Source organism: Python bivittatus, unplaced genomic scaffold, assembly GCF_059951505.1.
Source record: "Python bivittatus isolate LINGU-HERP-01145 unplaced genomic scaffold, Pbiv_v1 ctg000700_np1212, whole genome shotgun sequence".
NCBI lineage: Eukaryota > Metazoa > Chordata > Lepidosauria > Squamata > Pythonidae > Python > Python bivittatus.
The window spans coordinates 57683729-57707615 of record NW_028277098.1 but is presented as its reverse complement, the minus strand read 5'-3'; the positions used below and the strand labels follow the sequence as shown (position 1 = coordinate 57707615).

General features: G+C 38.9%; 2 protein-coding genes across 4 annotated transcripts in view; both read left to right on the top strand.

Annotated features, from left to right (window-relative positions):
• NUDT3 (nudix hydrolase 3) overlaps window positions 1-4019 on the top strand; it is a 36339-nt gene extending 32320 nt beyond the window's left edge. The window contains exon 5 of the mRNA XM_007440258.4: window positions 1184-4019. Within this exon, the coding sequence (XP_007440320.1) occupies window positions 1184-1356 (173 nt within the window). The 3' untranslated portion in view covers window positions 1357-4019. The remainder of the gene's footprint in view (window positions 1-1183) is intronic.
• Window positions 4020-16517: 12498 nt separating this feature from the next.
• Window positions 16518-23887, top strand: part of SMIM29 (small integral membrane protein 29) — a 31629-nt gene continuing 24259 nt past the window's right edge. Inside the window, exons 1-2 of one of the 3 annotated variants that reach the window (XM_025174415.2) lie at window positions 16518-22648; window positions 22836-22924. The gene's annotated coding sequence lies outside the window, so the exon portion shown is untranslated. Of the gene's footprint in view, window positions 22649-22713; window positions 22925-23887 lie in introns of those variants that run through there. The other 2 variants (XM_007440255.4, XM_088154179.1) reach the window with 2 other exon arrangements.

Below are 23887 nucleotides of genomic sequence, written 5' to 3'. Positions count from 1 at the left end.
ATTTAAAACTGTTTAAGATCAACACTGTAACCTGCCTTTTGCTGTATAATACAAAAGGAAAATGCTTATAAAATTTTAAACATGTAATTTTATTTCTAAACGAATTGAAGAACTCACCCAACGAATACAACCAGACCTGTAGTTCTGAAGGTTTTCAATCTCTAACAAATGGGGAGGGGGGAACCCTCCAAAGTGATTAAAAAGATGAGGTTTGGTTGAACTTTGTGTCCATAAAAGGCTATGTTAACAGCTCTGAGCTCGATGGAATCCCGCAACTCCCAGGTGATTCCAAGAGACTGCAAAAACATCAGTTTCTGCTGAGTGCTCACGAAAAAAAACAGCTGTCTGGAGTACATATGGTGATTTCAAGATCTCTCCTTAGTCCAGAGAGAATTTTGGGCAGTCTGGATCCAGCATCCAACTGTCTTTTTGACCGTAATGCCTCCTGCTAATCCACAGAATGTCAGTTCACCATTCCTCAACGGGAGCTTCTCTATAATGTCCATGATTTTTGAGGGATGATTATTTCCTAATCTTAGATTTTCCATATTTATGTACTTTTGAAAAAGAACCACACCAATTACAATTTATATAGCAATAAAAAGTTCCCAGTATAATTCAGGTTTTTATTTTTCATTTCATTCCCCACTTTTTCATAATCACATTCTAATGGAAGTTTTTACACTTGAAACAAATTCATTAGAAAATAAACACTGTGTTACTTGACCGAAGGCTTGTTAACCAAAATGTTTCCTTCCCAGCTACTAACTAAATTACTTAACAGAAAGCAATGCATGTACAATAAACTTCACAGGTGATACAATAACACATCGTTTTTCCTATAACTGATTTTATAAGGAGGGTAATTGGTTAGGTTGCTTGTGCCAAAGGCTTCTTTGAAGGTATGTTATGTCCTATATCCTTAGTCTCATTTAGAATGAAGTTCATAAATGTTTAAGAACTTAGGAGTACTTATTACACTTTTTACTATATAGTGTACCTTTATTGTGAAAAATTGAATAGTTTTGTTGCATTTTGAAAAGATAAACCTACTTAATCAGTTATTTAGTAGTAACAGTCATTGACATACAGTTTGCAGTTGTGAAACAATTGCACATAGAGAAGACCGTAAATAGTTCAGTTGTCATGGTGCTAACATTTTCCCCTCTCTGTTTATCTGCAGGAAGGAAAAGGGAATGGTTTAAGATAGATGATGCCATAAAAGTTCTGCAGTATCACAAACCTGTACAGGCTTCATACTTTGAAACCTTAAGGCAAGGCTATTTGGCTAATAACGGCACTCCTGTTGTGACCACATCATTCTCAAAGGAGAGCACACTATCTGACATCAGATGACTGAAGATAAATCTATAAGAGAAGTTTGAAAAATAGACTGAAACTTGGATTTCCTTTCTTCCCCTCTTCTTGCCGCTTTCACATGTGTCCTTTGGTAAACAAGACATGTGCAGCAGCCTTTGGCAGAGCAGATGTTTGAGTGTTGCATTTTAGTGCAAAGTGGGTGGTTTGGGGTTTTTTGTTTTTTGCTTTTTCTTGGATATGTATTTTGTAATACACATTTTGTGCATGAAGTGCCCCTTCCCTATTAACAAAATTTTGACAATGTGAACAGCAAGGCTATTAGTTACATCTATGCCTTGCCTTCTAAAATGTTCTTGTATATATTGTTCCAGCCATAGCCAAATCTCTTATCTTTTCAGTAAAGAAAGCTACAAATGTGAGATCAATTCTTTATGTCTTAGATTTTGTACAGTAAGGTACTGTGGAGGTCTGTGTGGTGGCCACTTGCTCCACATCTGCATGTAACATTTTTTAGAGGGAGAAATTTAACACTGATTTTGCAAGATTTTTTTTTTAAAAAAAAAAACACAAGCTGCTTCTATAAAAGAGGGCTTCATAATCTTGTTTGCCTTGTTCTTTAAAGAAATTTCTTTATGACAGTGCTAGTGGCTGGGCCAGTTTCATTCCCTGCATCCTATTCCCTGACCCAAATTTAATACAATGAGACTTGAAGGAGACTTGCAAAGCATCCCTGGTGCTCAATTCTTTCTACAGTTTCAACCAGTATGTCATGTAACAACGAAGCACAAAGAATTGGTCACCATTCAAAAGCATATAGCCTCAGAAGTTTAATGAATTCCAACTTCAGTAAATAGGAATCAGGGATTCAAAATGAGTTTTAAAATGTGAACTGGAACATCAAGCACTAATGCTTTTTAATAGTGTGAAATGATTTCTCTTCCTGTTGCATACTGCTGGTGTCTTTTTTTTTGTCCATATGCCTTACATCTTACTGAACTGGATATTGTAATTTGTGCTAAAGCATTGGATTGTACTTTGAGTGTCACCTCATGGTGGGACAGTCACTTTATGTCCCTGAAAAGAATTCCCAGGGAAAAATTTCAAGTGTCCAGTCTCCTTTGTCTGTAATATTGTATCACGGAGCACACTCAAAATTGTAGAATTAATTTCTTAAGCAGCAAAGGTACAGCTAGTTCCCAAGTAGAATTGTTTGTATGGAGATCTGTGTCATTTAATAGGATAGTTAACCTGATGCATTGGCACACATCACATTTTTGTTTCTGTTGATGTTTCATACTGTCTTGATTTGCCAACAGTGTTGTCTAGTTTTTGGAAAAGGCTGTGGGAGGGGGTGGGGGGGCATTTGGGTAGATTTGGGGAGGGGCATTAGTTCATCCCTGGCTTGAGACAGGACCTAGTTGCTATATTTGGTGACTACTTCTTTGTCACAGTATAGCCAAGATGTGAAATTAAACCTGCAGTACTCCAATTTAGTAGATAATTCCCTTTTCCCCTTAAATGCTTAAAAATGTAAAAAATACCCTGAAATAGTCATACAGCCTGATGAAAAGTAAATTAGTATACTTTCTTCAATGGACAGTTGCTGAGTACCAATAATATTTCTTATTTCTTAATTCCCTACTTTCTGTTAATAGGATAGCATTCCTTAATATGGGATCACTGAAGCCAAAAGCAATACACAGAAAGTGCTGAAAGGCGCTGTTGAAAAAAAGTGGCTTAAACTTGATCTAGAACAAATGAAAAATTATGTGATGCCACTTCACTCCATCTTAACAAATAATAAAATTTAGCTGAATGAGCTTGACTAATGTTTTGAAGCATACAATAATAATTTATTTTACTAAGGATATGTGTGACACTTTCCAGGATAGCAAACTGTTGCCTTTATCTAAAGGTTTTGTGTCCCATTGAACTGATTAGGACACAAACAACTGTTTGAAAGAGAACTGAGACTCCTGACGGAGTGACTGCAGTTTTAATATCTATAGCATGCACACTTTTTTAAAACTCTAAAATGTTTTTATAGGGCTGTTAAACTGACACTTTAGGATAGAATATTGTTAATGATATTCTAATAGTGATTTCTTGTTTGTTTGGGTCAGGAAAAATAAATTGTGCCAAGAAAGTAGTTTAATGTGGGATGAATTGATGCTGTTTATACAACTGCACTGAGTTGCTGACGTTTGCCTTGTGAACTGGAAATGGAAGATGCGTCTCCTGGGGTATAAACTGTCTGGATTATTGGTAAACTTCCTCCTGTTTACTAAAGGTCACTATTTCACCTCCTTTTAATGCACTATATCCATGGCTTTCCTAGTATCTCAGGGTACTTTGTAATAAATGAGCCAAGAAACTAGTAATACAATGAAAATGCATCATATCAACTCACTTTTTCACAACATTTCTGATTACACTGGAACTTCCTGCATTGCCAGAATATGCATCAAATGTGCTATAAGAGAAGAGAATTTTCATTCTAAGTAGGCAAGCTGGTCACCATATTGGATTTTAAACATCTTAAACTTTCAGATAATTTTGGGCTTTATGCTGGACTTGCCCATTAAAATGTAGATTGTTTTGGTCTTTACTTATAAAACTCTTAACTTTACATACTGAAATCAAAAATGCTGGCAGTGACAGTAAAAATCATGTGATAAGCCATTCTTTCCCTATAAAAAGGTTTAGTAATTATGTCTGGCCATCAGACATTCTGGAGATTAGATACTTCCCCCCAAAAAGGTGGACTTAGCTGCATATTTTATTTTTATTTGTAAATTCATGGTCCTTCACAGTTTCAGAAGAGGTTCAATATTTGCAATACTTTATTGAACTTGCACACTTCTTGATTTAGACAAATGCTAGAACAGTATAACAGTATTCTGGATCTGTAGTTATATACTGACCAATAACTTGTTACAAGTTCAAATGTGGTACCAGTACTCTCATTTAGATGAACTCTAGATGGGCTTTTGTATTATGCATACTACACACCAGCCCTTCTTAATAGGGTGGTGCAGTGGTCCAGACATCATTTGGAAAAGGAGCTTTGCAGCATCTGCTTGCAATTTTTTAAAGCAGCTGCATCTTTTCCTGGGATCACATGGCTGTCCTCTACAGCTGCCACAGGATCCTGGGAAAAGACATGGCAACTTTAAAGAGTTGCAGACAGCTGCTATGTTCCTGCCCTTGTGTGCTCTGAAGCATTTTTTAAAGAATCAAATCCAAAGCATTGTGCAGCCCTACTTGCTAATTCAGGGTTGACAGTGCTACTTAAAATTGTTTTGGGCAGTGAATTTGCACATAACCTCCAGCTAAACTTTGTTAATCTGAAACAGCACGGTGAATGAAAATGCACAACTTCTGTTACATTTTCCAGTATGGATTTTCTTTATTAGGAAAACAAACCAGGTTCAGGCTCTCTGCAGTCATATCTAACATCCCATGCATAAAATACAGTCGTAATTTTCTAATAACATCCCTTCCCTGTTTCGATGTTGTAGATTAGAAAGTGTGTGGGATACAGCAATTAGAATATGCAAGAGTATTTTGATATGTATACTACTATTTTTGGTTTAACCTTGAATCAGTTCCCATTAGAGTGTCTGAAAATGGAGTGGTGGATCAACTTTGAAGAGTTTAGCCTAAAAGTGTTGCAATGATTTTAATAGCAGTTTAACTTTTCTTCCACTCAAAATATATTTGTTAACCATAGTTTTATTATCTTGTTCCTCACTCTCCAGCCGCCTCCTTTTTTTCAACAAGCTTATTTTGTTTATTTCTTTTAAATCTGCCAATAAAAAATAAAGTGCCATATTATCTTAATGTGCAAATAGATATGTTAGCTATCTAGTCTGCATATGTAAAATTGTTCAATTTATTTTGGAGGCAATTGAATTTAGTTTACACGATTCCCATAAATACCAATTTATGGAGAAATTTTCTTTTTCTCCACCCCTCTATATTTTTCTGATGTGATAGGCAGCAACAGTATGCTGTGAAATAGATAAATGGATGGATCTCTCTTCTTCCCTGTTCAGGTTTGTAGTAGATTCTTAGACACGTAGTTCAGAGGATGAGGAAGGAGACCTTCCATGTCTTCCTTCTTTCTGTAGCTTGCTACCTCCAAGTATTCACCATAAGTATTGAAGAAAAGTATTCTGAGGTATGTCTGAGGTAATAAATTAGAAGAATGTTGAGGAAGTGTTTAGAGAGAAAATTGGACTTAAAATCCAAGCCAGAGAAGAATTTGGGGAGTATCATTCTTACAACTGAAATTAACATTTTGAACCTGTTGAAGTTCATACTTCTAAGGCTAGAAATACAAGCCCAGCAACTACATGCAATTGCTCGTAAGCAGTGAAATTCAAATTAGAGCATGTGTTAGTGAAAATTCTGGGAGTGTTTATGTGGTGGTGATTCTTGATTTGCTTGTTTTCAAATGTTAAAAATATAATTGCTCCTGAATAGAGATAATATCAAACATTGTGCGTATTTCTTAATGCTTGCTTGGTTTTGTTTGTCATTATAGCTATCTCCAGGTAGTGGGTATTGTTTTGGAAGGGGTGGGGAAGTGAGAGTCAGTAGTGCTGTGCGGCTATTTTGCACTGGAGGGGTATGTATGTATACTTCAATCCCTGTAATAAAGAAGCTGCTTTTGAGTACATTTTGCCACCTCTTGTGACAACAGATTTTATTAGAAACTATATATTTTCAATGTGATTGCTTAGCATGAATGCTGAGTTCTTGTAAAATGATGACATTTAGTATTTCATATGAACATTTGGAAAGTATGCTGATGGTTATTTGAAATCTTCTCTAACTTCACAGTCTCTTAGGAAAGCAGTTAGCCTCTTTGGTGGTGGGTATGGTTTGTTTTGAAGTATTAGAGATGACTTATAAACATTATTATCAAAACAGTTCCTCCATATCAAAATTCTGGAGACATGTGATTTTACTTATTGTTTATCCATGTCTGAATGTAGATAATACAAGGGTTGCTTTTCAAATCTGTAAGCAGTCACTTTGAGTTAGTTCTGTATTTCTGAAAATGCCTGGAGTTGATGAAAAAAGATTGATTTCACAATCTCTTAAATTTCATTTACTCTCTTGAATTGTCTCCTGTTTTCAATAAGATATACAATGGCAACTATGGAAATTTGCCCCAAGATGACCCCCCCCCATTTCAATGTAGACATTCCTAATGATACAATATCAAGCAGATGTGTTTGAAGGACAATTATTTAAAATTGTTTAAAAATACTGGATTGCATATTCCAGTGGTGTGGCTCAGTATAATACAATCTTATATGTTTACCTCAGAATTTCAAAAATATAGTTACTGTTATCAGCATAGTTGTCTCTGATGTCTGCTCATGCTGAAAATATCAGGTATTTCACCTGTATGCTTGAATGCATATGCTTCCTTTTAAATTGCTGTTATCTATGTATTCATCTCCTTTCTTCTCTCCTTCCTCAATTTCATGAAAAGGAAATATGAATGGAGGCATCTTTATAAATATATTCAATTGAAATTATTTCAGATAATGCAACCAGTGCAGGATTTACAATGGATACTAGACTGATCTTACTTGGACATTTTATCCTAGAACCTTGGCACATTTTATTGGCTACTGTTAGACCTGAGTGCAATACTAAATTGAATTTCCAAGGTTTGCACTGCTGCAAAGAACAGCATTGCTTGCAATGTGTTTCTTGTATTCCTAAATGATAGACCATGGATTTTATTACTACTATCAGTACCCTGATGGAAAAATATTCAAAACTGAGTGTAGCAAACATCTGAACTCATAGGGTAGAAAACTAGAGATCTCCGACATTGTCTCCTGGAAGCAGTCTGGTTCTTCCCTGTTTCCTTATCTGGGGTGTGCTTTGCCTGGCATCTTTCCCCTAAGTCTCTTATGTAAAAGGGGCAAGGCACTCAAACTTGTGTTGCGTTGCTGGTGATTAAAATTCAAAGGTTGAAATAAGTTCTATAATGCTACTTCCTGGCCATATGATACAGAGGTATATGGCTAGAGGATTCCACCCATCCTCCCCTCCTTGGGAAGTAGATGAATCTTACAAGAAATAAACAAATACCAACTATAAAAGAAGAGAGAAAATGTAAAATTCCATTTTGCTTTAAAGATAAAAATCCACACATACAATTTTATAAAATATATATTACATAGTTGTTAATTTGGGTGAAAAAACAGCTTGTACAGCTAAATGAAAAATCCCTAAAGAAAATGCAGCTGCTCTGGGTAGAAGGTGCTGGTCTGCTATAAATGAAGCAAGTACTCTTTGACCAGAATGTTACAGATAACAAGGTGAAAGTACAGAATAGACATTCTAAGAATAGTCTAGAGGAAAATAAGACTTAACTTTTGGGGCATAAATGCTTCGGTATGCATAAATTCTGGAGTTATACACAATTTCTTGTACAGAAAAATAAAGACTATTTAGACTTTGGCACAATACAGAAACATAAATAAAAGACCTAGCACAAATTCCTGGCTAAAGCATATCAATTTCTATAAAAATAGAAACCTCTTGAAGCAAAGCTTATCTGTTTCCTTTTATCTGGGCTTCCCCTTTTCCTGGGATTCCACATTTGACTTAGAAGGTATGGGGAGATGATAAACCCCACTGTGTCCTAGCCTTGGTCCAGTGACTTCCTGAGTTCTTCCCCCAGTTTTTAAAATTACCAAAGCATTTTCTGTCTTCAGCAAAGGGAGGAGCATGATTATCTCTTCCAATGAAGCAGATACATGGTATGTGTATTAACAGTCTGGCCTGAGGGCCTGCTGTCCTTATGGGAATCTGTGTTGTGAATGTTGGAGCCTGTTTGGCTGGCAGGGATGGCTGGCAGGCACAACACCGAGATGAGACTCAGTGTTGTGGTTACCTCCAGAGAGGGATGTCTTTTTCAGTAGGCTTAGTTGTGTGTGTCACTGTACCCTGTATTTGATGTGACAATATTGGACCTGTTAGCCGTATAAGGTATACCAGACTAAGAATCAGACACTGCAGACCTAAAGCTACCTTTATTAGAACAGCTATAGTAGCAGTATCTTGCAAGTCTGTGCTTCCCTTCCTCCCTCTTTTATCTTCATGTGAATTAAAGGTGGTGGTGGTAGGTTGTTTGAGGCATTTTCATAAACGGCTTTCTTGGCTTTAAGTCTCATTTCTCTGATTGTTGCCTTGGCAACAGATCTTCCCTCTGTCCTCCAACGCCATCCCCTATACTGACTACAGGAACTAACTCTAAAGAAGCTATTTTACACACACACATGCGCGCGCACACACACATTATCTACAGTGGGGCAAAAAAGCATTTAGTCAGCCACCAATTGTGCAAGTTCTCCCACTTAAAAAGAGGAGAGAGGCCTGTAATTTTCATCATAGGTATACCTCAACTATGAGAGACAAAATGAGAAAAAAAATCCAGAAAATTACACTGTCTGATTTTTAAAGAATTTATTTGCAAATCATGGTGGAAAATAAGTATTTGGTCACCTACAAACAAGCAAGATGTCTGGCTCTCACAGACCTGTAACTACTTCTTTAAGAGGCTCTTCTGTCCTCCACTCGTTACCTGTAGTAATGGCACCTGTTTGACCTTATTATCAGTATAAAAGACACCTGTCCACAACCTCAAACAGTCACACTCCAAACTCCACTATGGCCAAGACCAAAGAGCTGTTGAAGGACACCAGGAACAAAGTTGTAGACCTGCACCAGGCTGGGAAGACTGAATCTGCAATAGGCAAGCAGCGTGGTGTGAAGAAATCAACTGTGGGAGCAATAATTAGAAAATGGATGACATATAAGACCACTGATAATCTCCCTCGATCTGTGGCTCCACGTAAGATCTCACCCTGTGGGGTCAAAATGATCACAAGAATGGTGAGCAAAAATCCCAGAACCACACGGGGGGACCTAGTGAATGACCTGCAGAGAGCTGGGATCAAAGTAACAAAGGCTACCATTAATAACACACTATGCTGCCAGGGACTCAAATCCTGCAGTGCCAGATGTGTCCCCCTGCTTAAGCCAGTACATGTCCGGGCCTGTCTGAAGTTTGCTAGAGAGCATTTGGATGATCCAGAAGAGGATTGGGAGAATGTCATATGGTCAGATGAAACCAAAGTAGAACGTTTTGGTCTAAACTCAACTCGTGTTTGGAGGAGAGAGAATGCTGAGTTGCATCCAAAGAACACCATACCTACTGTGAAGCATGGGGGTGGAAACATCATGCTTTGGGGCTGTTTTTCTGCAAAGGGACCAGGACGACTGATCCGTGTAAAGGAAAGAATGGGGCCATGTATTGTGAGATTTTGAGTGAACACCTCCTTCCATCAGCAAGGGCATTGAAGATGAAACGTGGCTGGGTCTTTCAGCATGACAATGATCCCAAACACACCGCCCGGGCAACGAAGGAGTGGCTTCGTAAGAAGCATTTCAAGGTCCTGGAGTGGCCTAGCCAGTCTCCAGATCTCAACCCTATGGAAAACCCTTGGAGGGAGTTGAAAGTCCGTGTTGCCCGGCGACAGCCCCAAAACATCACTGCTCTAGAGGAGATCTGCATGGAGGAATGGGCCAAAATACCAGCAACAGTGTGTGAAAACCTTGTGAAGACTTACAGAAAACGTTTGACCTCTGTCATTGCCAACAAAGGATATATAATAAAGTATTGAGATGAACTTTTGATATTGACCAAATACTTATTTTCCACCATGATTTGCAAATAAATTCTTTAAAAATCAGACAATGTGATTTTCTGGATTCCCCCCCCCCCCCATTTTGTCTCTCATAGTTGAGGTATACCTATGATGAAAATTACAGGCCTCTCTCATCTTTTTAAGTGGGAGAACTTGCACAATTGGTGGCTGACTAAATACTTTTTTGCCCCACTGTATCATAAAAGATAGACTCGTTGGAGCTGAAGCAGACTTTTGAGGCTACATAGCAGCCCTGCACAACATACAGCTCGGGAACATGCAGCCCGCCAAGGAACCCAGGGTGGACTACCAGCGTTTTTTGAAAACTCAGTAAATCCACTGCCTCCAGGAAGGGTCCACCACTGCTGCCGCCAGAAGCACTTCCAGACCTCACTGCTGACATTGCCATCTTCATTGCTGTGGCTGGGCCGCTCCCACCAAACAGTTGATTGACAGGCCAGCTATTCTTTTGTAGCCCATGATTATTTTTAGTTGATCAATGTGGCCCTTTCCCGTCCGTGAGTTATGTGGGCCTGCTATATGGGCATCTGTATCATTTACTTGGCAAATAAGATGGAAGTGGTTTGCCATTGTCTTTTTCCAGGATTTTTTTTTAACTTCCCAGTCTAGCCTAAAGCTTGTTGATCTCCTGTCTAAGTAGTAACTAAGTCTGACCTTGCTTAGCTTTTTTGAGGTCAGCCAGGTTCAACTAGATGCTGACACATTTACTTTCTTGGGTGTCTCTGTAGTAGAATATTTATTTTTTAAACAATACGCTTATCTTGGATCCCAGCACAGAATGCAGAATTCCATCTGAAATACAGGATAACCCCATCCAGGTTTTTTTTTTTAGCTTCAGATCATTAGAGGTAAACTCTTTGGAACATTAAATGTCAGTGATACTTAGACAAATATTTTAGTTCTTAGTGAACCAATGGATCAATAATAATTACACATCTTACATTCTGTAACATAAATAAGAACATAACATTAATAGTAAAAATGAAAGTTTTTTTCATGAGGGTTATGGACATACTTCTTCAGTTGTGTGGAACACAGGGCCCTTTCCTGTGAATTATTATAGTCTTTCCAGTAGTGTCCAGGGTGCCATCTGTGTATTGACAATCTCTTACTTGTATTCTGATTGGGATAACAGATTGTCCTACTTGGTGTTAATATTAACATTTCATGGTGTTTGTGTGAGATGCTGCATTCTGACTCCATTCACTGAATGGCAGTCATGCTTAATTACATGTACAGTACATCCAGTTACTCGTGATTGGCAGTCATAAGGCCACTTAGTCCACACTCTGTCCATAATCTATAGTTAGCAATTGTCACTGTTATAATGAGCAATATGGTTTTTAAAAATTTTATTTATTTTTGCAATAAACTGTTTTTAAAATTCCCCATTCAGTTCTAAACTTAACTTTATTGTACCTGTATTGAACCATGCTGGCCTATCTCACCAGCCCTAGTCCAGCACCCTAATCACTGCACTAAAGGAACAAGGCTACTGATACATTATGTAGACCTATAAGAAAATTATGGTTTTGTTTTAATTGCACTGCTTTCTAATACTTTACAAAATATACTGATAAAACATCTAAACTCTTTTGTGTTCTAGTTGATTGTATTTAAGTTTGAACTGTCATAAAGGCACCCTACATGTACCAAGAGCTGCAAATTTTGTACCTATTTGATGGGATAATAGGATGTAATTTCCAATCAAATGTCCATAGGATTAGGTATTACACATGTGTATGCACACCATAACACTTGAATCTGAGTTCTACACATCTGTATTATTGTTTGAACACATTGCTCTGATGAATATAGATATGACAAAATACTGCAATTTTTCAAACACTGTTCTAGCAATTTTCGAGCAGCACAATCTTCCTATTCAAATAAATGCACTGAAAATCGAGAGAGATGAAGGAGGAGTCTTCACTATTAGGGGCATAGAGTTCAGCTATTTACACAGAGTAAGAACATTCCCTTCTACAATTCATTCCAGTAGTGTGAGACTAAATACAAGTAATTGTGTTTGTGTGGTCCCTATCTGGAAAAGCTATAATTTTGCATGTGAAAATTAATTAATATACCATCTCAGTGTTGGAAGCATAGTACCTTTACTCAGGATGTGTCTGCTTCAGATGATTGCTTTTTAGTAGAGATGTTAGTTGGTAACAGTGTGTCTCAGAACATTGTAAATTATACCTCTGAGACTGATCAATCTGGGTTAGCTTGGGCTACATGGAATCCACAACAGCTCCATCATGGCTAAGAATAATTGATATATTTCTTGTATTATTTCTCACTGCTCTATTTTAAGATAGGATTGCAAATTGGCACACCCACTGTTTTACTATGATTTGTGTGTATATATGAAGGGAGGAGGAAGAGGAAAGAATTTCCTAGCAAGTAAAGAAAATTCCTTGTTTGATACAGTGGAAATACTTCAAAAACTTTGTTTTCTTTAGCAGATACAAGAATTGTTAGTGCCACCAGAGAGCAGAAACCTTTTGAAAGAGGTTTTCTAAAGGCTTTTGTGTAGTTTTCTGTCATATGATGAAAAAATAATTTCCAACGCCCCTTCCAACTCATTTCAAATCAGATCTCTTCACAGAGAACTGAAGGACAAAATATGGACATTGGGCCTCTTGCTTGGCATCCACTCCCTAATGCGCAAACTGTGCTTGGAAGGAAACTCAGGACTATTCAAATCCCACTATTGCTGTCTAGCTGAATACAAGAAATATATACTAGTACTTTAACACTTTATAGTACAATTCATGCATATCAGAAATAGAGCCTATTGAATAAAATGTACTGTCAGGTAAATGCATAATGTTGCAGCCCTGGTGTTGTAAATCCTCAGATTCCCAAAGATGCTTACTATTAAAAATAGAAGCGAGCCATCAATATTAAAAAAACAACAGTGATTTCTTTGTTTGCAAACATGTACAAAGAGATGCCTGAGGTGTGGCTGCGGTCATAGTGAGAATATTTTTAGCAGTTGATTGGAAAACTTGTGTCAGCAGTATCAGATTTGGTAACCAAGTTTATTTCAGCCACCGCAAGATGTCATTTTTTTAATGTAAATTTTAAAACATCTTGTCTATACTCACAGGTAGGTAGCAAAAAATTAAAACATTTATAGTAGAAGAAAGTTCTCTATCATATTACTCAGAACTATCAGTCTCTTAACAAGTGAACACCAATTATCACAATGTAGGCTTTTTACAAAGTAGCTGCTACTTAGGTGACTCACATTTTATAATGCAGGCTATTGTTGCTTTGGGGGAGGTGGAAGGAGGATGACAAGGAAGGTACATCTTACTAGCCTTTCTATATCCATTCAGTTGTTGTTTTCAGAGAGCAGCTATGGCTGTGAGCCACTAGCCTAGACTTCACAGTAAAAAGAGAGAGAAGCATGTCCAATATAAAGTACTAAAATTAATTTGTCAAAAGCAATATGCTTAGATTTAGTCAAAAAGTTGTACATCTTTTTCTGTTTGGATTCATAAGCAAATGGTACAAATTTAATTGCAATTAATAAATTATGAAAGGATATTAATTGATTTTAAATACTCCTTTAAAGGAGAATGTAATTAAAAGAATAGAGGTAGATTGTCGGTGAATTTAAAATGGTGATTAAAGGGCTTCCAATAAAAAAGAAATGAATATGAGTGTGTTATTACCCTCCAACAAAATTATCCTCTACATTATGCAAAAATGAACAATAATATTGCTGGGAGTTTAAAATTAATGTGAGTTTAGCAAAAAGAATAATTCAGAGGTTTCTTTAGAAAATGCAATAGGCATATTTTGCAATGTCTGGTCCTCTAGTGAGACTATCTCAGCATGTGATCAGTTTTGTATCTCCTCTAATATTTGTAACTTAAACTAAAAGAAACTGGGAGAACTTAGAACTGAAAGTGTAAGTTCAAGAAAAGGACATTAATACATTGCAAAATATCATATTTTACTCTATAGGTCGATGTCCTTGGAAACAACTGTTAGCTCCTTTCTCCAAAAGTGCAGATCGCTAGGATGATTATACTGGTATTTATACTTCCCATTTACCAGTAAGGTTGCCTGGGTATGAAGAACTAAGATTGAGAGCAGTACTGGCTATTAGTAGTTACCATTGTTTTTCCTCTTCATTTCATTTCCCCATTTACATTTGTCCTGATCTGTTGAACTGAAGAGAGACCTGGAGCTGTCTCCAAGAAACAATGCTGATAAGGTAGATCTACAGCTAGGCAAGAGAGAAAGCAAAGAATGAATAGCAAGTAGAGGGGGTCATAAGTGTTCTTATTGCCCTTTTAAATTCTCGATTTTTGTTTAAACATATCAACACTGAGCAATGATTTAAATGAACTTTTAATACTTGCCTTCTATGATTTCTACTATATTCCTTTCACAGCATTGGAATCAATGACATTATCTAGGAACAGAATGGCAGCCTTGCGGAATTCAGAAACTCAGGCCTGCTCTTCCCACATGGAATGTAGGGTCTCTGTGGGCTAGGCTAAAGCCGCTGCTTTGTTAGTAGAAATATAAGCTGAGTCTTGTCCAATTTATGTTATTATATTTTAGTTAAGTTCAAGCAGAGGGGGAATATTTGCCTTTTACAGAAATCCTTTTACATCATAATGTTGCCTCCATCCTGGTGATGCTTTCTGGGCTTGACACTCTTCCTGAGAGGTACAAAGTCCAACTGCGAAGCTCTGGTTTTCAATATTCAACAAGTCTAGAATGACACACCTTTCTCTGGAGTAGAATGAGAGTACAGAGAAGAACAATGATGCCTGAATTGTAGAACAATAGGTCTGGGGAGGTTGAATGACAGGACTGGACCTTGTAACTTGGCTGGCAGTGGAGTGAAAAGCCTGAATTGTTTTTGACTAGATGGATGGTTTGTGAGCAAAAGAGTGGAAAAGAAATACTTCTTTACATACAGGTAAAACTCTGGAACTTGATTGTCTGCAGATGTGGCAATGGCTACTAATTTATAAGGTTTTACAGGGGGGCTATATCAATTCATGGAAAATGGGGCTTTCAGTGGGTACTAGTCTGGACACTTGTATACCAGCTTTGGAACTGAAGACAATTTAATACTACTGAAAGGGAACAGCAGTAGAGGGCTATTGCCTCACATCCTGCTTGTGCAGATTTTAGATGGTTCAGATAGTCATAGTTCGCATGCTGTGTGAAGACAGCCACTTATTTGTAATAGTGTGGTGGGAGAGGCAGTTCTTTTATCTGCCCCACAACTCTTGATTCAGGATCCTAGATTTGAATAGATTGTAATAAATACACTATATATGAACAGAGGATCATTTCTCTTCACCGATTTAAGTTCCTACTTCAAACAGGAAACAATGTAGAGTATGGAAGATTAAGTCTCATGAAGCAGTTAGGAAATCCAAAAGGATACTGTATTAAAACTAAGCTAAAATAGACAGGACCAAAATGGTTTTATGTTCAAATTCTCCCTCTCCCAAGTGGTGGAACTCAGACCAGTTTCAGCGTGCTTCCCCTTCATGCTGGACCTTATGTACAGTATTTTTAAATATCCAGCATTTATCCTTCATTTCTGTAGGAAAATTCTCGCTGCCCCTGAGAATACAGTTAACGCCACTGCATTCAGACCTCAAATCCTCCTTGTGCAGATGCTGTGCTGCCTCTTCTGTTTGTTTTTGCTTCCAGTCCATAACTACAAATGGCTATGCTGTCCTCACTGGGATATCTCATAACATCTTCCCTGCATGACTGCTCAGTCTCCTTTTGATCCAATTGAATTGGCTCCTCTTTTCCTTTATGCCCAGCATGGCTCATAGGTAATATCAGTTGGGGCAATTTATTCCCCACTTGGGGCTGAGGTATGCCAGGTTTACAGGTGACGAATTCCTGCTCTGCTACCCCATGCTCTGGAAGCCAGTTCTCCAGACAGTCCATTCCAGACCATCAGAGCTAAGTTTGTGGCTTGCAAGGAGGACAAGCAATCCTTAGGATCTCAAAAGAACAGAGTGTGAGGGTTAAAACCAGGTTTGGGCAGCCACACCACACCACCTCATCTCCCTGTCCTCTTTAAAATACAATGTTGTGCTTTAGCACCCGTTTCCAACTCCACCTTTTGGCTCGATTGCTGAAGGAAGCAATTTGGGGCTAGGAATAGTGCAGGGAAATTACTATCCCCATTACTTCAAGATGGAACAAGAAGGTAAATTCAACACATCGCATGCATGAGAAGTAAACAATGATCCAGTTGGAGCTTTATAGTGCAGTTTTCACATTAAGACCATTGACCTATTGAATGCTTCTGTCTGGACTGACACCTGAATGAGTTACTTTCCAAGCTGCACATGGGATTGAAGACTGATTTTCCAGCCAAGATGTGACATGTGGGGACTGGGGGGGGGGTGGACTTTAAATGAGGTGCAGTGCTCACCTTTTTAAAAAAAAAAAAAAAATTTATATCACAATGGAAAGCCTGTGTTTATCACTGATTGGTACAGCGATGGCTAGCAGAGAGTATACTGTAAAGTACTATGAATCACTACTGTTGAACTAGCCAGCATGTCATCCCTACATCTTGTTTCCAGCATGAGGACATCCCACTAACCGAAGACGTGACATGAATACTCAATGTCTTTTTCAACCAGCCTCAGCTCCCTCCGAAGGCAACCTCTACCTCTTTTTTCTTGCTCCATTTCAAAAGTGGTGGTTTCAGCTTCTGCTGGCGCAAGCTGCGCTAAACAACCTTTTGCAAATTATTCCAAGCTGGGAGCCTACTGCTGCTGGCCATCTGAGGCTAATGCAGAGCATGCCCCCTCCTCAGTCTGATTTTTAAGTCCATTCACCTTTTAGCAGTGGAAAAATCAGGGCTCTCACACTGTGCCAAAGAGCAAAACTCCCACTTCTCTTGCCAACCCCAAGCTGAAAGAGAAGAGGAAGCAGGTCTTTTTACTGCCAGTTATCCTCTCCCCCCACTACACAAAACACGAAGAGCCACTTTCCGCTACTACACTTCTCACAGCTTTACCACAGGAGTGCTGGCTATGGAGCCCTGAGGTTCAGCTGCCTAGTCCTTTGCACCTTAGCGAGGAGGATGCAGAGGCAATCTTTTAAACGTATCTCCAGCAGTCTTAGGTGCTGCATTGGAGCTGGGGGGAGGCAGGTAGTTGTACCACCCCCTCCCCTATTCCCCATGAGAAGGGAAGCCAGCAGTCGTGGCTCTGCAACCTATTCTATGGGGGCAAGGGGAAGTGCAGGCTACTGAGCTATGTCTGATGCTTCCTTTTCCTCTCTGGAAAAGGAGGTTGGGTGATGTAGCTCTGCAATCCTCTCCTCTCCCCCCCCTCCATTATTTCTCCCCTGCTTTATCTGCCACCCAAGGTGAAAGGGGAAATGGGTCTCTTCTCCCTTCTTTTCTTGCCATTGGCACTGGTAGGGAGATAGAGGAGTTCTCTGTGGGATTGAAGAGGTGGCAGCAGAAGACCATTAACTGGCAGCAGAAGAGAGATCCCCACTTTGCCTCTCTCCTCCCGAGGGCTCTCAGTGCAAACAGAACCCCAGTTCTGCCTTGTTCCTGAAGCCAAATAAAGGGTCAATAAGCAGCTGGCTCTTCTTTGAGCTGGAATGCTTTTATGCTGGCTCCCACAGTGGCATGTTAGTGCTGCTGTGAGAAGAGCACTTTTTCAGCTCTACATTCATGCTAGTCCTGCTGGGGAAGAATACAGAAAAACCTGCAAGCGTGGTTATTGAGGAAGTGAGCTGCTCAGTGTTTGTGCATCTTCCATGACACTGAGGAATTGTCCTTAATAGAGTGTGATGATATTTGTGGCAGTGTTCAGAAGGACTGGCCTGGCCAGTTGTCTTAGCAATGCGATGGTGTGCTCTTTCTGCTTAGCTGAGCAAGAGGCGTGATCATGGTGGTTCTCATAAGCCTATCGGCCTAGTAATAGGCTGGCTTTTTCAAATTATTAGTTAACCTGGCCTTGCCCCAAGATTCTTTTTATATGGGTTTTTCTATTTATTTAGCATAGGATTCTTACGAACCTTGGGAAAGCAAAACAAGGCTGGTGGTTGTTATGAAATTACCTGCTAAGCTATGTGGAAGGCTGGAATGAAGCAAAATTCATGTAGCTAGTGCAGACAGCGTAGATGCCCTAGTTCTTTTCTTGTTCCCCCTTATACCTTGTATAGAATACTACAGCTATGTTTACAGGACACGTTTATTCAATTTTCTGGCTTTCCAGACACAATGACTAACTACAAGGACCTGCTAGAATGTGGTTGGCTAGTTGTGTTCAGTATATCATGAATGCAGTCAATGTATATTTATTTAAATACTTTAATCCCTGCTTTTCTGTTTAAAAAGCACTCAATTTGCATTAACTTTTGAGGTTTTTTTGCCTGAGAGATTCAGCATTAGGTGTTGTTTCATCTGGATTGAAAAATAAAACATTGGGGACTTTCCTGTCCTTTCTTTGCTTCTTATACATGTGCACGTGAGCCAGGGTGATATAGTGATTAAAGTGCTAGACTAGGAATGGGGAGACGCAGGTTCTAGTCCTCCCTCAGGCACAGAAGCCAGCTGGGTGACTTGGGACCACTGTTTTGCAGCTCTTTCTGCTTAGCTGAGCAAGAGGCGTGATCATGGTGGTTCTCATAAGCCTATCGGCCTAGTAATAGGCTGGCTTTTTCAAATTATTAGTTAACCTGGCCTTGCCCCAAGATTCTTTTTATATGGGTTTTTCTATTTATTTAGCATAGGATTCTTACGAACCTTGGGAAAGCAAAACAAGGCTGGTGGTTGTTATGAAATTACCTGCTAAGCTATGTGGAAGGCTGGAATGAAGCAAAATTCATGTAGCTAGTGCAGACAGCGTAGATGCCCTAGTTCTTTTCTTGTTCCCCCTTATACCTTGTATAGAATACTACAGCTATGTTTACAGGACACGTTTATTCAATTTTCTGGCTTTCCAGACACAATGACTAACTACAAGGACCTGCTAGAATGTGGTTGGCTAGTTGTGTTCAGTATATCATGAATGCAGTCAATGTATATTTATTTAAATACTTTAATCCCTGCTTTTCTGTTTAAAAAGCACTCAATTTGCATTAACTTTTGAAGTTTTTTTGCCTGAGAGATTCAGCATTAGGTGTTGTTTCATCTGGATTGAAAAATAAAACATTGGGGACTTTCCTGTCCTTTCTTTGCTTCTTATACATGTGCACGTGAGCCAGGGTGATATAGTGATTAAGGTGCTAGACTAGGAATGGGGAGACGCAGGTTCTAGTCCTCCCTCAGGCACAGAAGCCAGCTGGGTGACTTGGGACCACTGTTTTGCAGCTCTGACCTGGAAAGTTGAAACATGTCTATCTGCTAACCCATGTTGGACTAGTGTGGTGAATGAAGAAGAGGCCTTGCAGTGGACTGATTTGTGCTGATAATATATAAATAAAAATACATAAATAAAAAACAATCAGACTTTGCAAAAAGAAAACCATTGCCTTCCAGAACTTTCTGAAAGTAATTGTTTCATATTGTGTGGTTATTAGAACCACGTTAAAACTATTAGATAGATTTTTCAGTCCTTCACCATTTCATTGTAAGTATGGGAGTTTATAATGTAAACAAGGAGTGCTGGAATTAAATATATCATCATCAGCCTGGTCACCAGAACTTTACCTATGAATGAGCTGACTATACCATTGCAGAGATTCTCCATCCAGGGCCTCTTCCATTTGACTGAATATAATGGGTTTGATTCATACAAAGTGGTCCTTAAAGTATCATAGTTTCACCTTATTTAACAATAAATTGCCTCCATTCTGAGGACTATAGGAGGGCCCATTCTAGAGTGATATTTTGTCCTGTCTGGAATCACTTTCCCTTGTAAAAAAATGTATGAATCAATAGTACTTGTAAACTTTTTAAAAACAAATTCTGATGCATTTTCAAGCAATCATTTTTCCTTGGAATGCTTAGCTGGGGGCAAAACAGTTTTTCCTTGACTATTATATGGACTGAGCAAATGTATGTGGAATTTACTGATGATCTTAATAATTCATACATTTCTGAAGTGATGTAACTCTAAAAAAGCTGACATGTTCTTATAACATCCTAAATTGTATGTATGTCTCACTGGGAGCCAGCCAGCACTTCCTGTGCGACTTGTTCTTTTACTCCAGAAACTCAAATACATAGAAACAAATGCAGTCTTACTTTGTTGTTGTTGTTCACTTCCTAAACTAAAAGCATGTGCATACCTACCCAACTCAAAGTCTAGCTGGCCAGGCTATCTTGGAGTTCCAGAAGAACCAAAGCAGGTACGTATAAGGTAGCTTGTTTGATGTAATGTCTCCAAAGAACTATAGTTCACATGCATTTATACATCTTCCAACAAGTTCATCAAAATTTGGCCAGTCCCATCTTGGCAATTTTCTCATATCTCCTGGTACTTTTCCACCAGACTGCCATTGACTCATCACTTGATGTTTCAGGAATCATCTTTTGTTATGAGAGTGGGAACCACATCTCCCATATATTGTTGTGTCTTCATCAAAATCATCATTCATCACATGCAACATAAGCTGAGATCTTCCTGAACAAGTCTTTTTTTAAATCTGTTTTGAGTGGTCTTATATACTCCATCTTTCACACATGCATGTATAATGATTGGCATTATATATTAGTAAGCATATACTGGCATTAATATAATGATACATGGTTAAGTGATGGATTATATGTAGTTAATATTCTAGTATCTATCTCTGTAGCAAATACTGCCTTTTTCACTTATATATGTTGCTAAGGCCACTTCTCAATATCTGTGCTAGGGAAAGATACCACCATTCCAGATAGCACATTCCACTCTTGCTTATATGACATAAAGAACACTCATCTGAATGGACACACTGAAATCCAATATTCTCTTCGCTGCTCCCCCTCACTAGCACTTCTCCAAAGATCTGCAGCACCTTGAAGCTCCAAATTAGGAGCAAAGATGTTCTGAACTAGTTTTGCTTTTCAAGAAGTCATTGAAAATCTATCTGAAATATTTAAGATTCATCTGAATCTAATACACATGGACACTGATTATATCAGTAGTCATGAAATTAGTGGTCTGCCAAACTGTAGCTATTATTTAGAATAATATATGTTATTTTATAACAATATAGTTCAAAGTTTGCCAAACTTTGAGGTCTTGTGACTTTCCTTAACTCCAATGGGATAAAAATGAAGACTGCCATGACAAATCGTGGAGAAAATGCTTGTATTTCATATTCATGGTTAAAATGCTCAGTTTTCAGTAGAAAAACTTAATCTGATTTGGTCTTGGACTAATGAAATTACCTTTATATTTAATCTCCATGTCTTATTTCTTTAAGAGAAAAAATTTACAACCTATAAACATTCTGTAAACCTTGAAAGCTGGCAGCTTCTAATCAGGTTGTTCTGAAAATACCCGTATAACTTTTTTCATAAAAAAGAAAGAAACAGCAACTTCCACGTACTTGAATACTCTCCAAGGAAGTAAAAGACTCCTGTTTGTGATTGGCCTTATTCATCTTACAAATTAATAGACATTCAACCATGCATTTTTGCTATGAAATTAAACTTCATAAATGTGCCCATCAGAGTTCGACACCTTTCTAAAAGCCTTGCAAATTTTGGACCAACAGCACGTCCCACAGCAAGTTGCCTCTTGGTGTAGAAAGAATATGTTCATAACTTAGCCTTAATCAATTTCATGGCAGGTGTCTGAATTGCCTATGAAAGAGGGAGGAAAAATTATATTCCCCCTTTTCCAAGCCATATATAGTTTTATAAAAACTTCATTCTGTGCCTTTTTTCATTGAGGCAAAACCTTCTTTCCTTCCTCCCTTCTGACCCCCGAAGAGTTCTGAATGAGTTCTCCATTTTTTCCAGTTCTGTGATAATTTTTCCCCTTAGAAATTGGAATGGCTAGAACCAAAAGCAATGTTCATGTGAGATTGAGTCATTGTTATGTAAAGGCATCATATGACAGATCCCCTTATTTCCAGTCTCTGTTCAGCTAATTCTTAGGATTTGTTTTCCCTAAATTACCTCTGACCATTACATTCGACGGTGGGCAGTCTTACACAACTGTCAAAACTGCAAAATATTTATACTGATGAGTCACAGCCAGGCCAGACTTTGTACTGGAACTTTGTATTTGCTTTTCTGTAGCCCGTTTTTAGAAATCAGTTTCAAAGTACACTTTCGGAGCTTTTCGCATTCCAATTCAGATAAGATCGCCCCCAGACTGAGTAGCAAATGAGAACCGGGTACGACGCAGAGGCAATCCTCTGTTACGCCAACGTCCGATGACACGGACACACTCTCGTCACTGGCTTTCTCTGGGCTTATATAGGGAGAGACTGCCCTCTGCTGCCCCCGACAGCCAATCGTGCGTTACCTGGCCGAGCCTTGGTTGGGGATTGGTCGCTGCTCTTCCCCTCTAATGTGCGGTCTCTATCACGCGCCTCTTGGCTTTTCCTGCCGGTGTTTGAAGGGGCGTGAACTGCTGGAGGTGCAGGTATGGAGAGGGCGCGTGTGTTTGTTTGCAGCTACCAAGCGGGGAGAGGAGGGGGTGAGAAGAGGAAGCGGGGGGTAAGAATTGGGACCGCCCCAATGAAAGCAAATGGAGAAGTGAGCGAGTCTCCGGGGAAATGGCTGGGAGGTGGAAACGCACTGATTTTCTCGTGTGTTCTCTCCACCCCCAGTTCGAGGCGAGACTTCCGGGAAGAAGATGAATCTGGCGGAGGTGCCTTTTTACACGGAGCTGCTGTTATAACCTGAGAGTGCCGAAAAGGTGAGCTCTGCCGTTACTGGGACAGGAGAAGGGGGAGAGGAGTTAAGTCTGGGCTCGGGGACCAGGTGGATAAGACGGGCCGGCCTTGAATTCTTACTTAAGTTGGCCAGAGGACGCTGTTCTGTGATTTGCATGGATGCAGGCTCTGTTTACTCGGAGGTAGACTCCGCTGAACTACGTAGGCCTTCTTCCAAATTCCCTGCCGTCTCTGTTCGGTTCAGAGGAGGCTTCTTCTCTTTGTCGAGATCGGTTTGAGTGGGGCCGGGTAGAAGGCTGGCTACTGGCTCTAGGGCAGTGTTTCTCAACCTTGGCAATTTGAAGATGTGTGGACTTCAACTCCCAGAATTCCCCAGCCAGTATGGGGAATTCTGGGAGTTGAAGTCCATACACCTTAAAGTTGCCAAGATTGTGACATACTGCTGTAGGGCTTTTCTGAACCAAGCTGAGTAGTTTAACTCTGATTTAAAAAAACAAGTTCTTTGGAGGCAAGGCCTTTTGGGTATATAATTGCAAATAAGGTAGCCTCTTTCTTTTCTTTCAGGTTTTCATGGTTGTGGTCATGCATAGGTTTTTCTTTAAAATAACCTTGCGCTGGGGTGATTCCATGATTTCCTTTCTTAGGGTTTTAGGCTTTCTTATTTTACTTAATAGAAACCATGGGAGGGTGTTGAATCATGGGATATAACGTTTGGTCAATTTCTTGAGAAATAATCTCATCTGAAGGGTCAGTGGGGTTGCAAAATGTAAAAATAGAGTAGTTAGGGGTGAATAAGTAAATCAATATTGTCAAAGGATTTTTTTTTCAATGACTATGTTAAAACAAAATCTAGTAGTTATATTTATATAAATACTGAGGTGCTCTTTTCTTTGCGGGTAAACTTTTGTATTTGAAGTGAGGAAAAGGAGGGTGAGATAAAAAGCAAAAGAAGTTAAAGACATGATGTAAGAAAAAGAAACATAGTT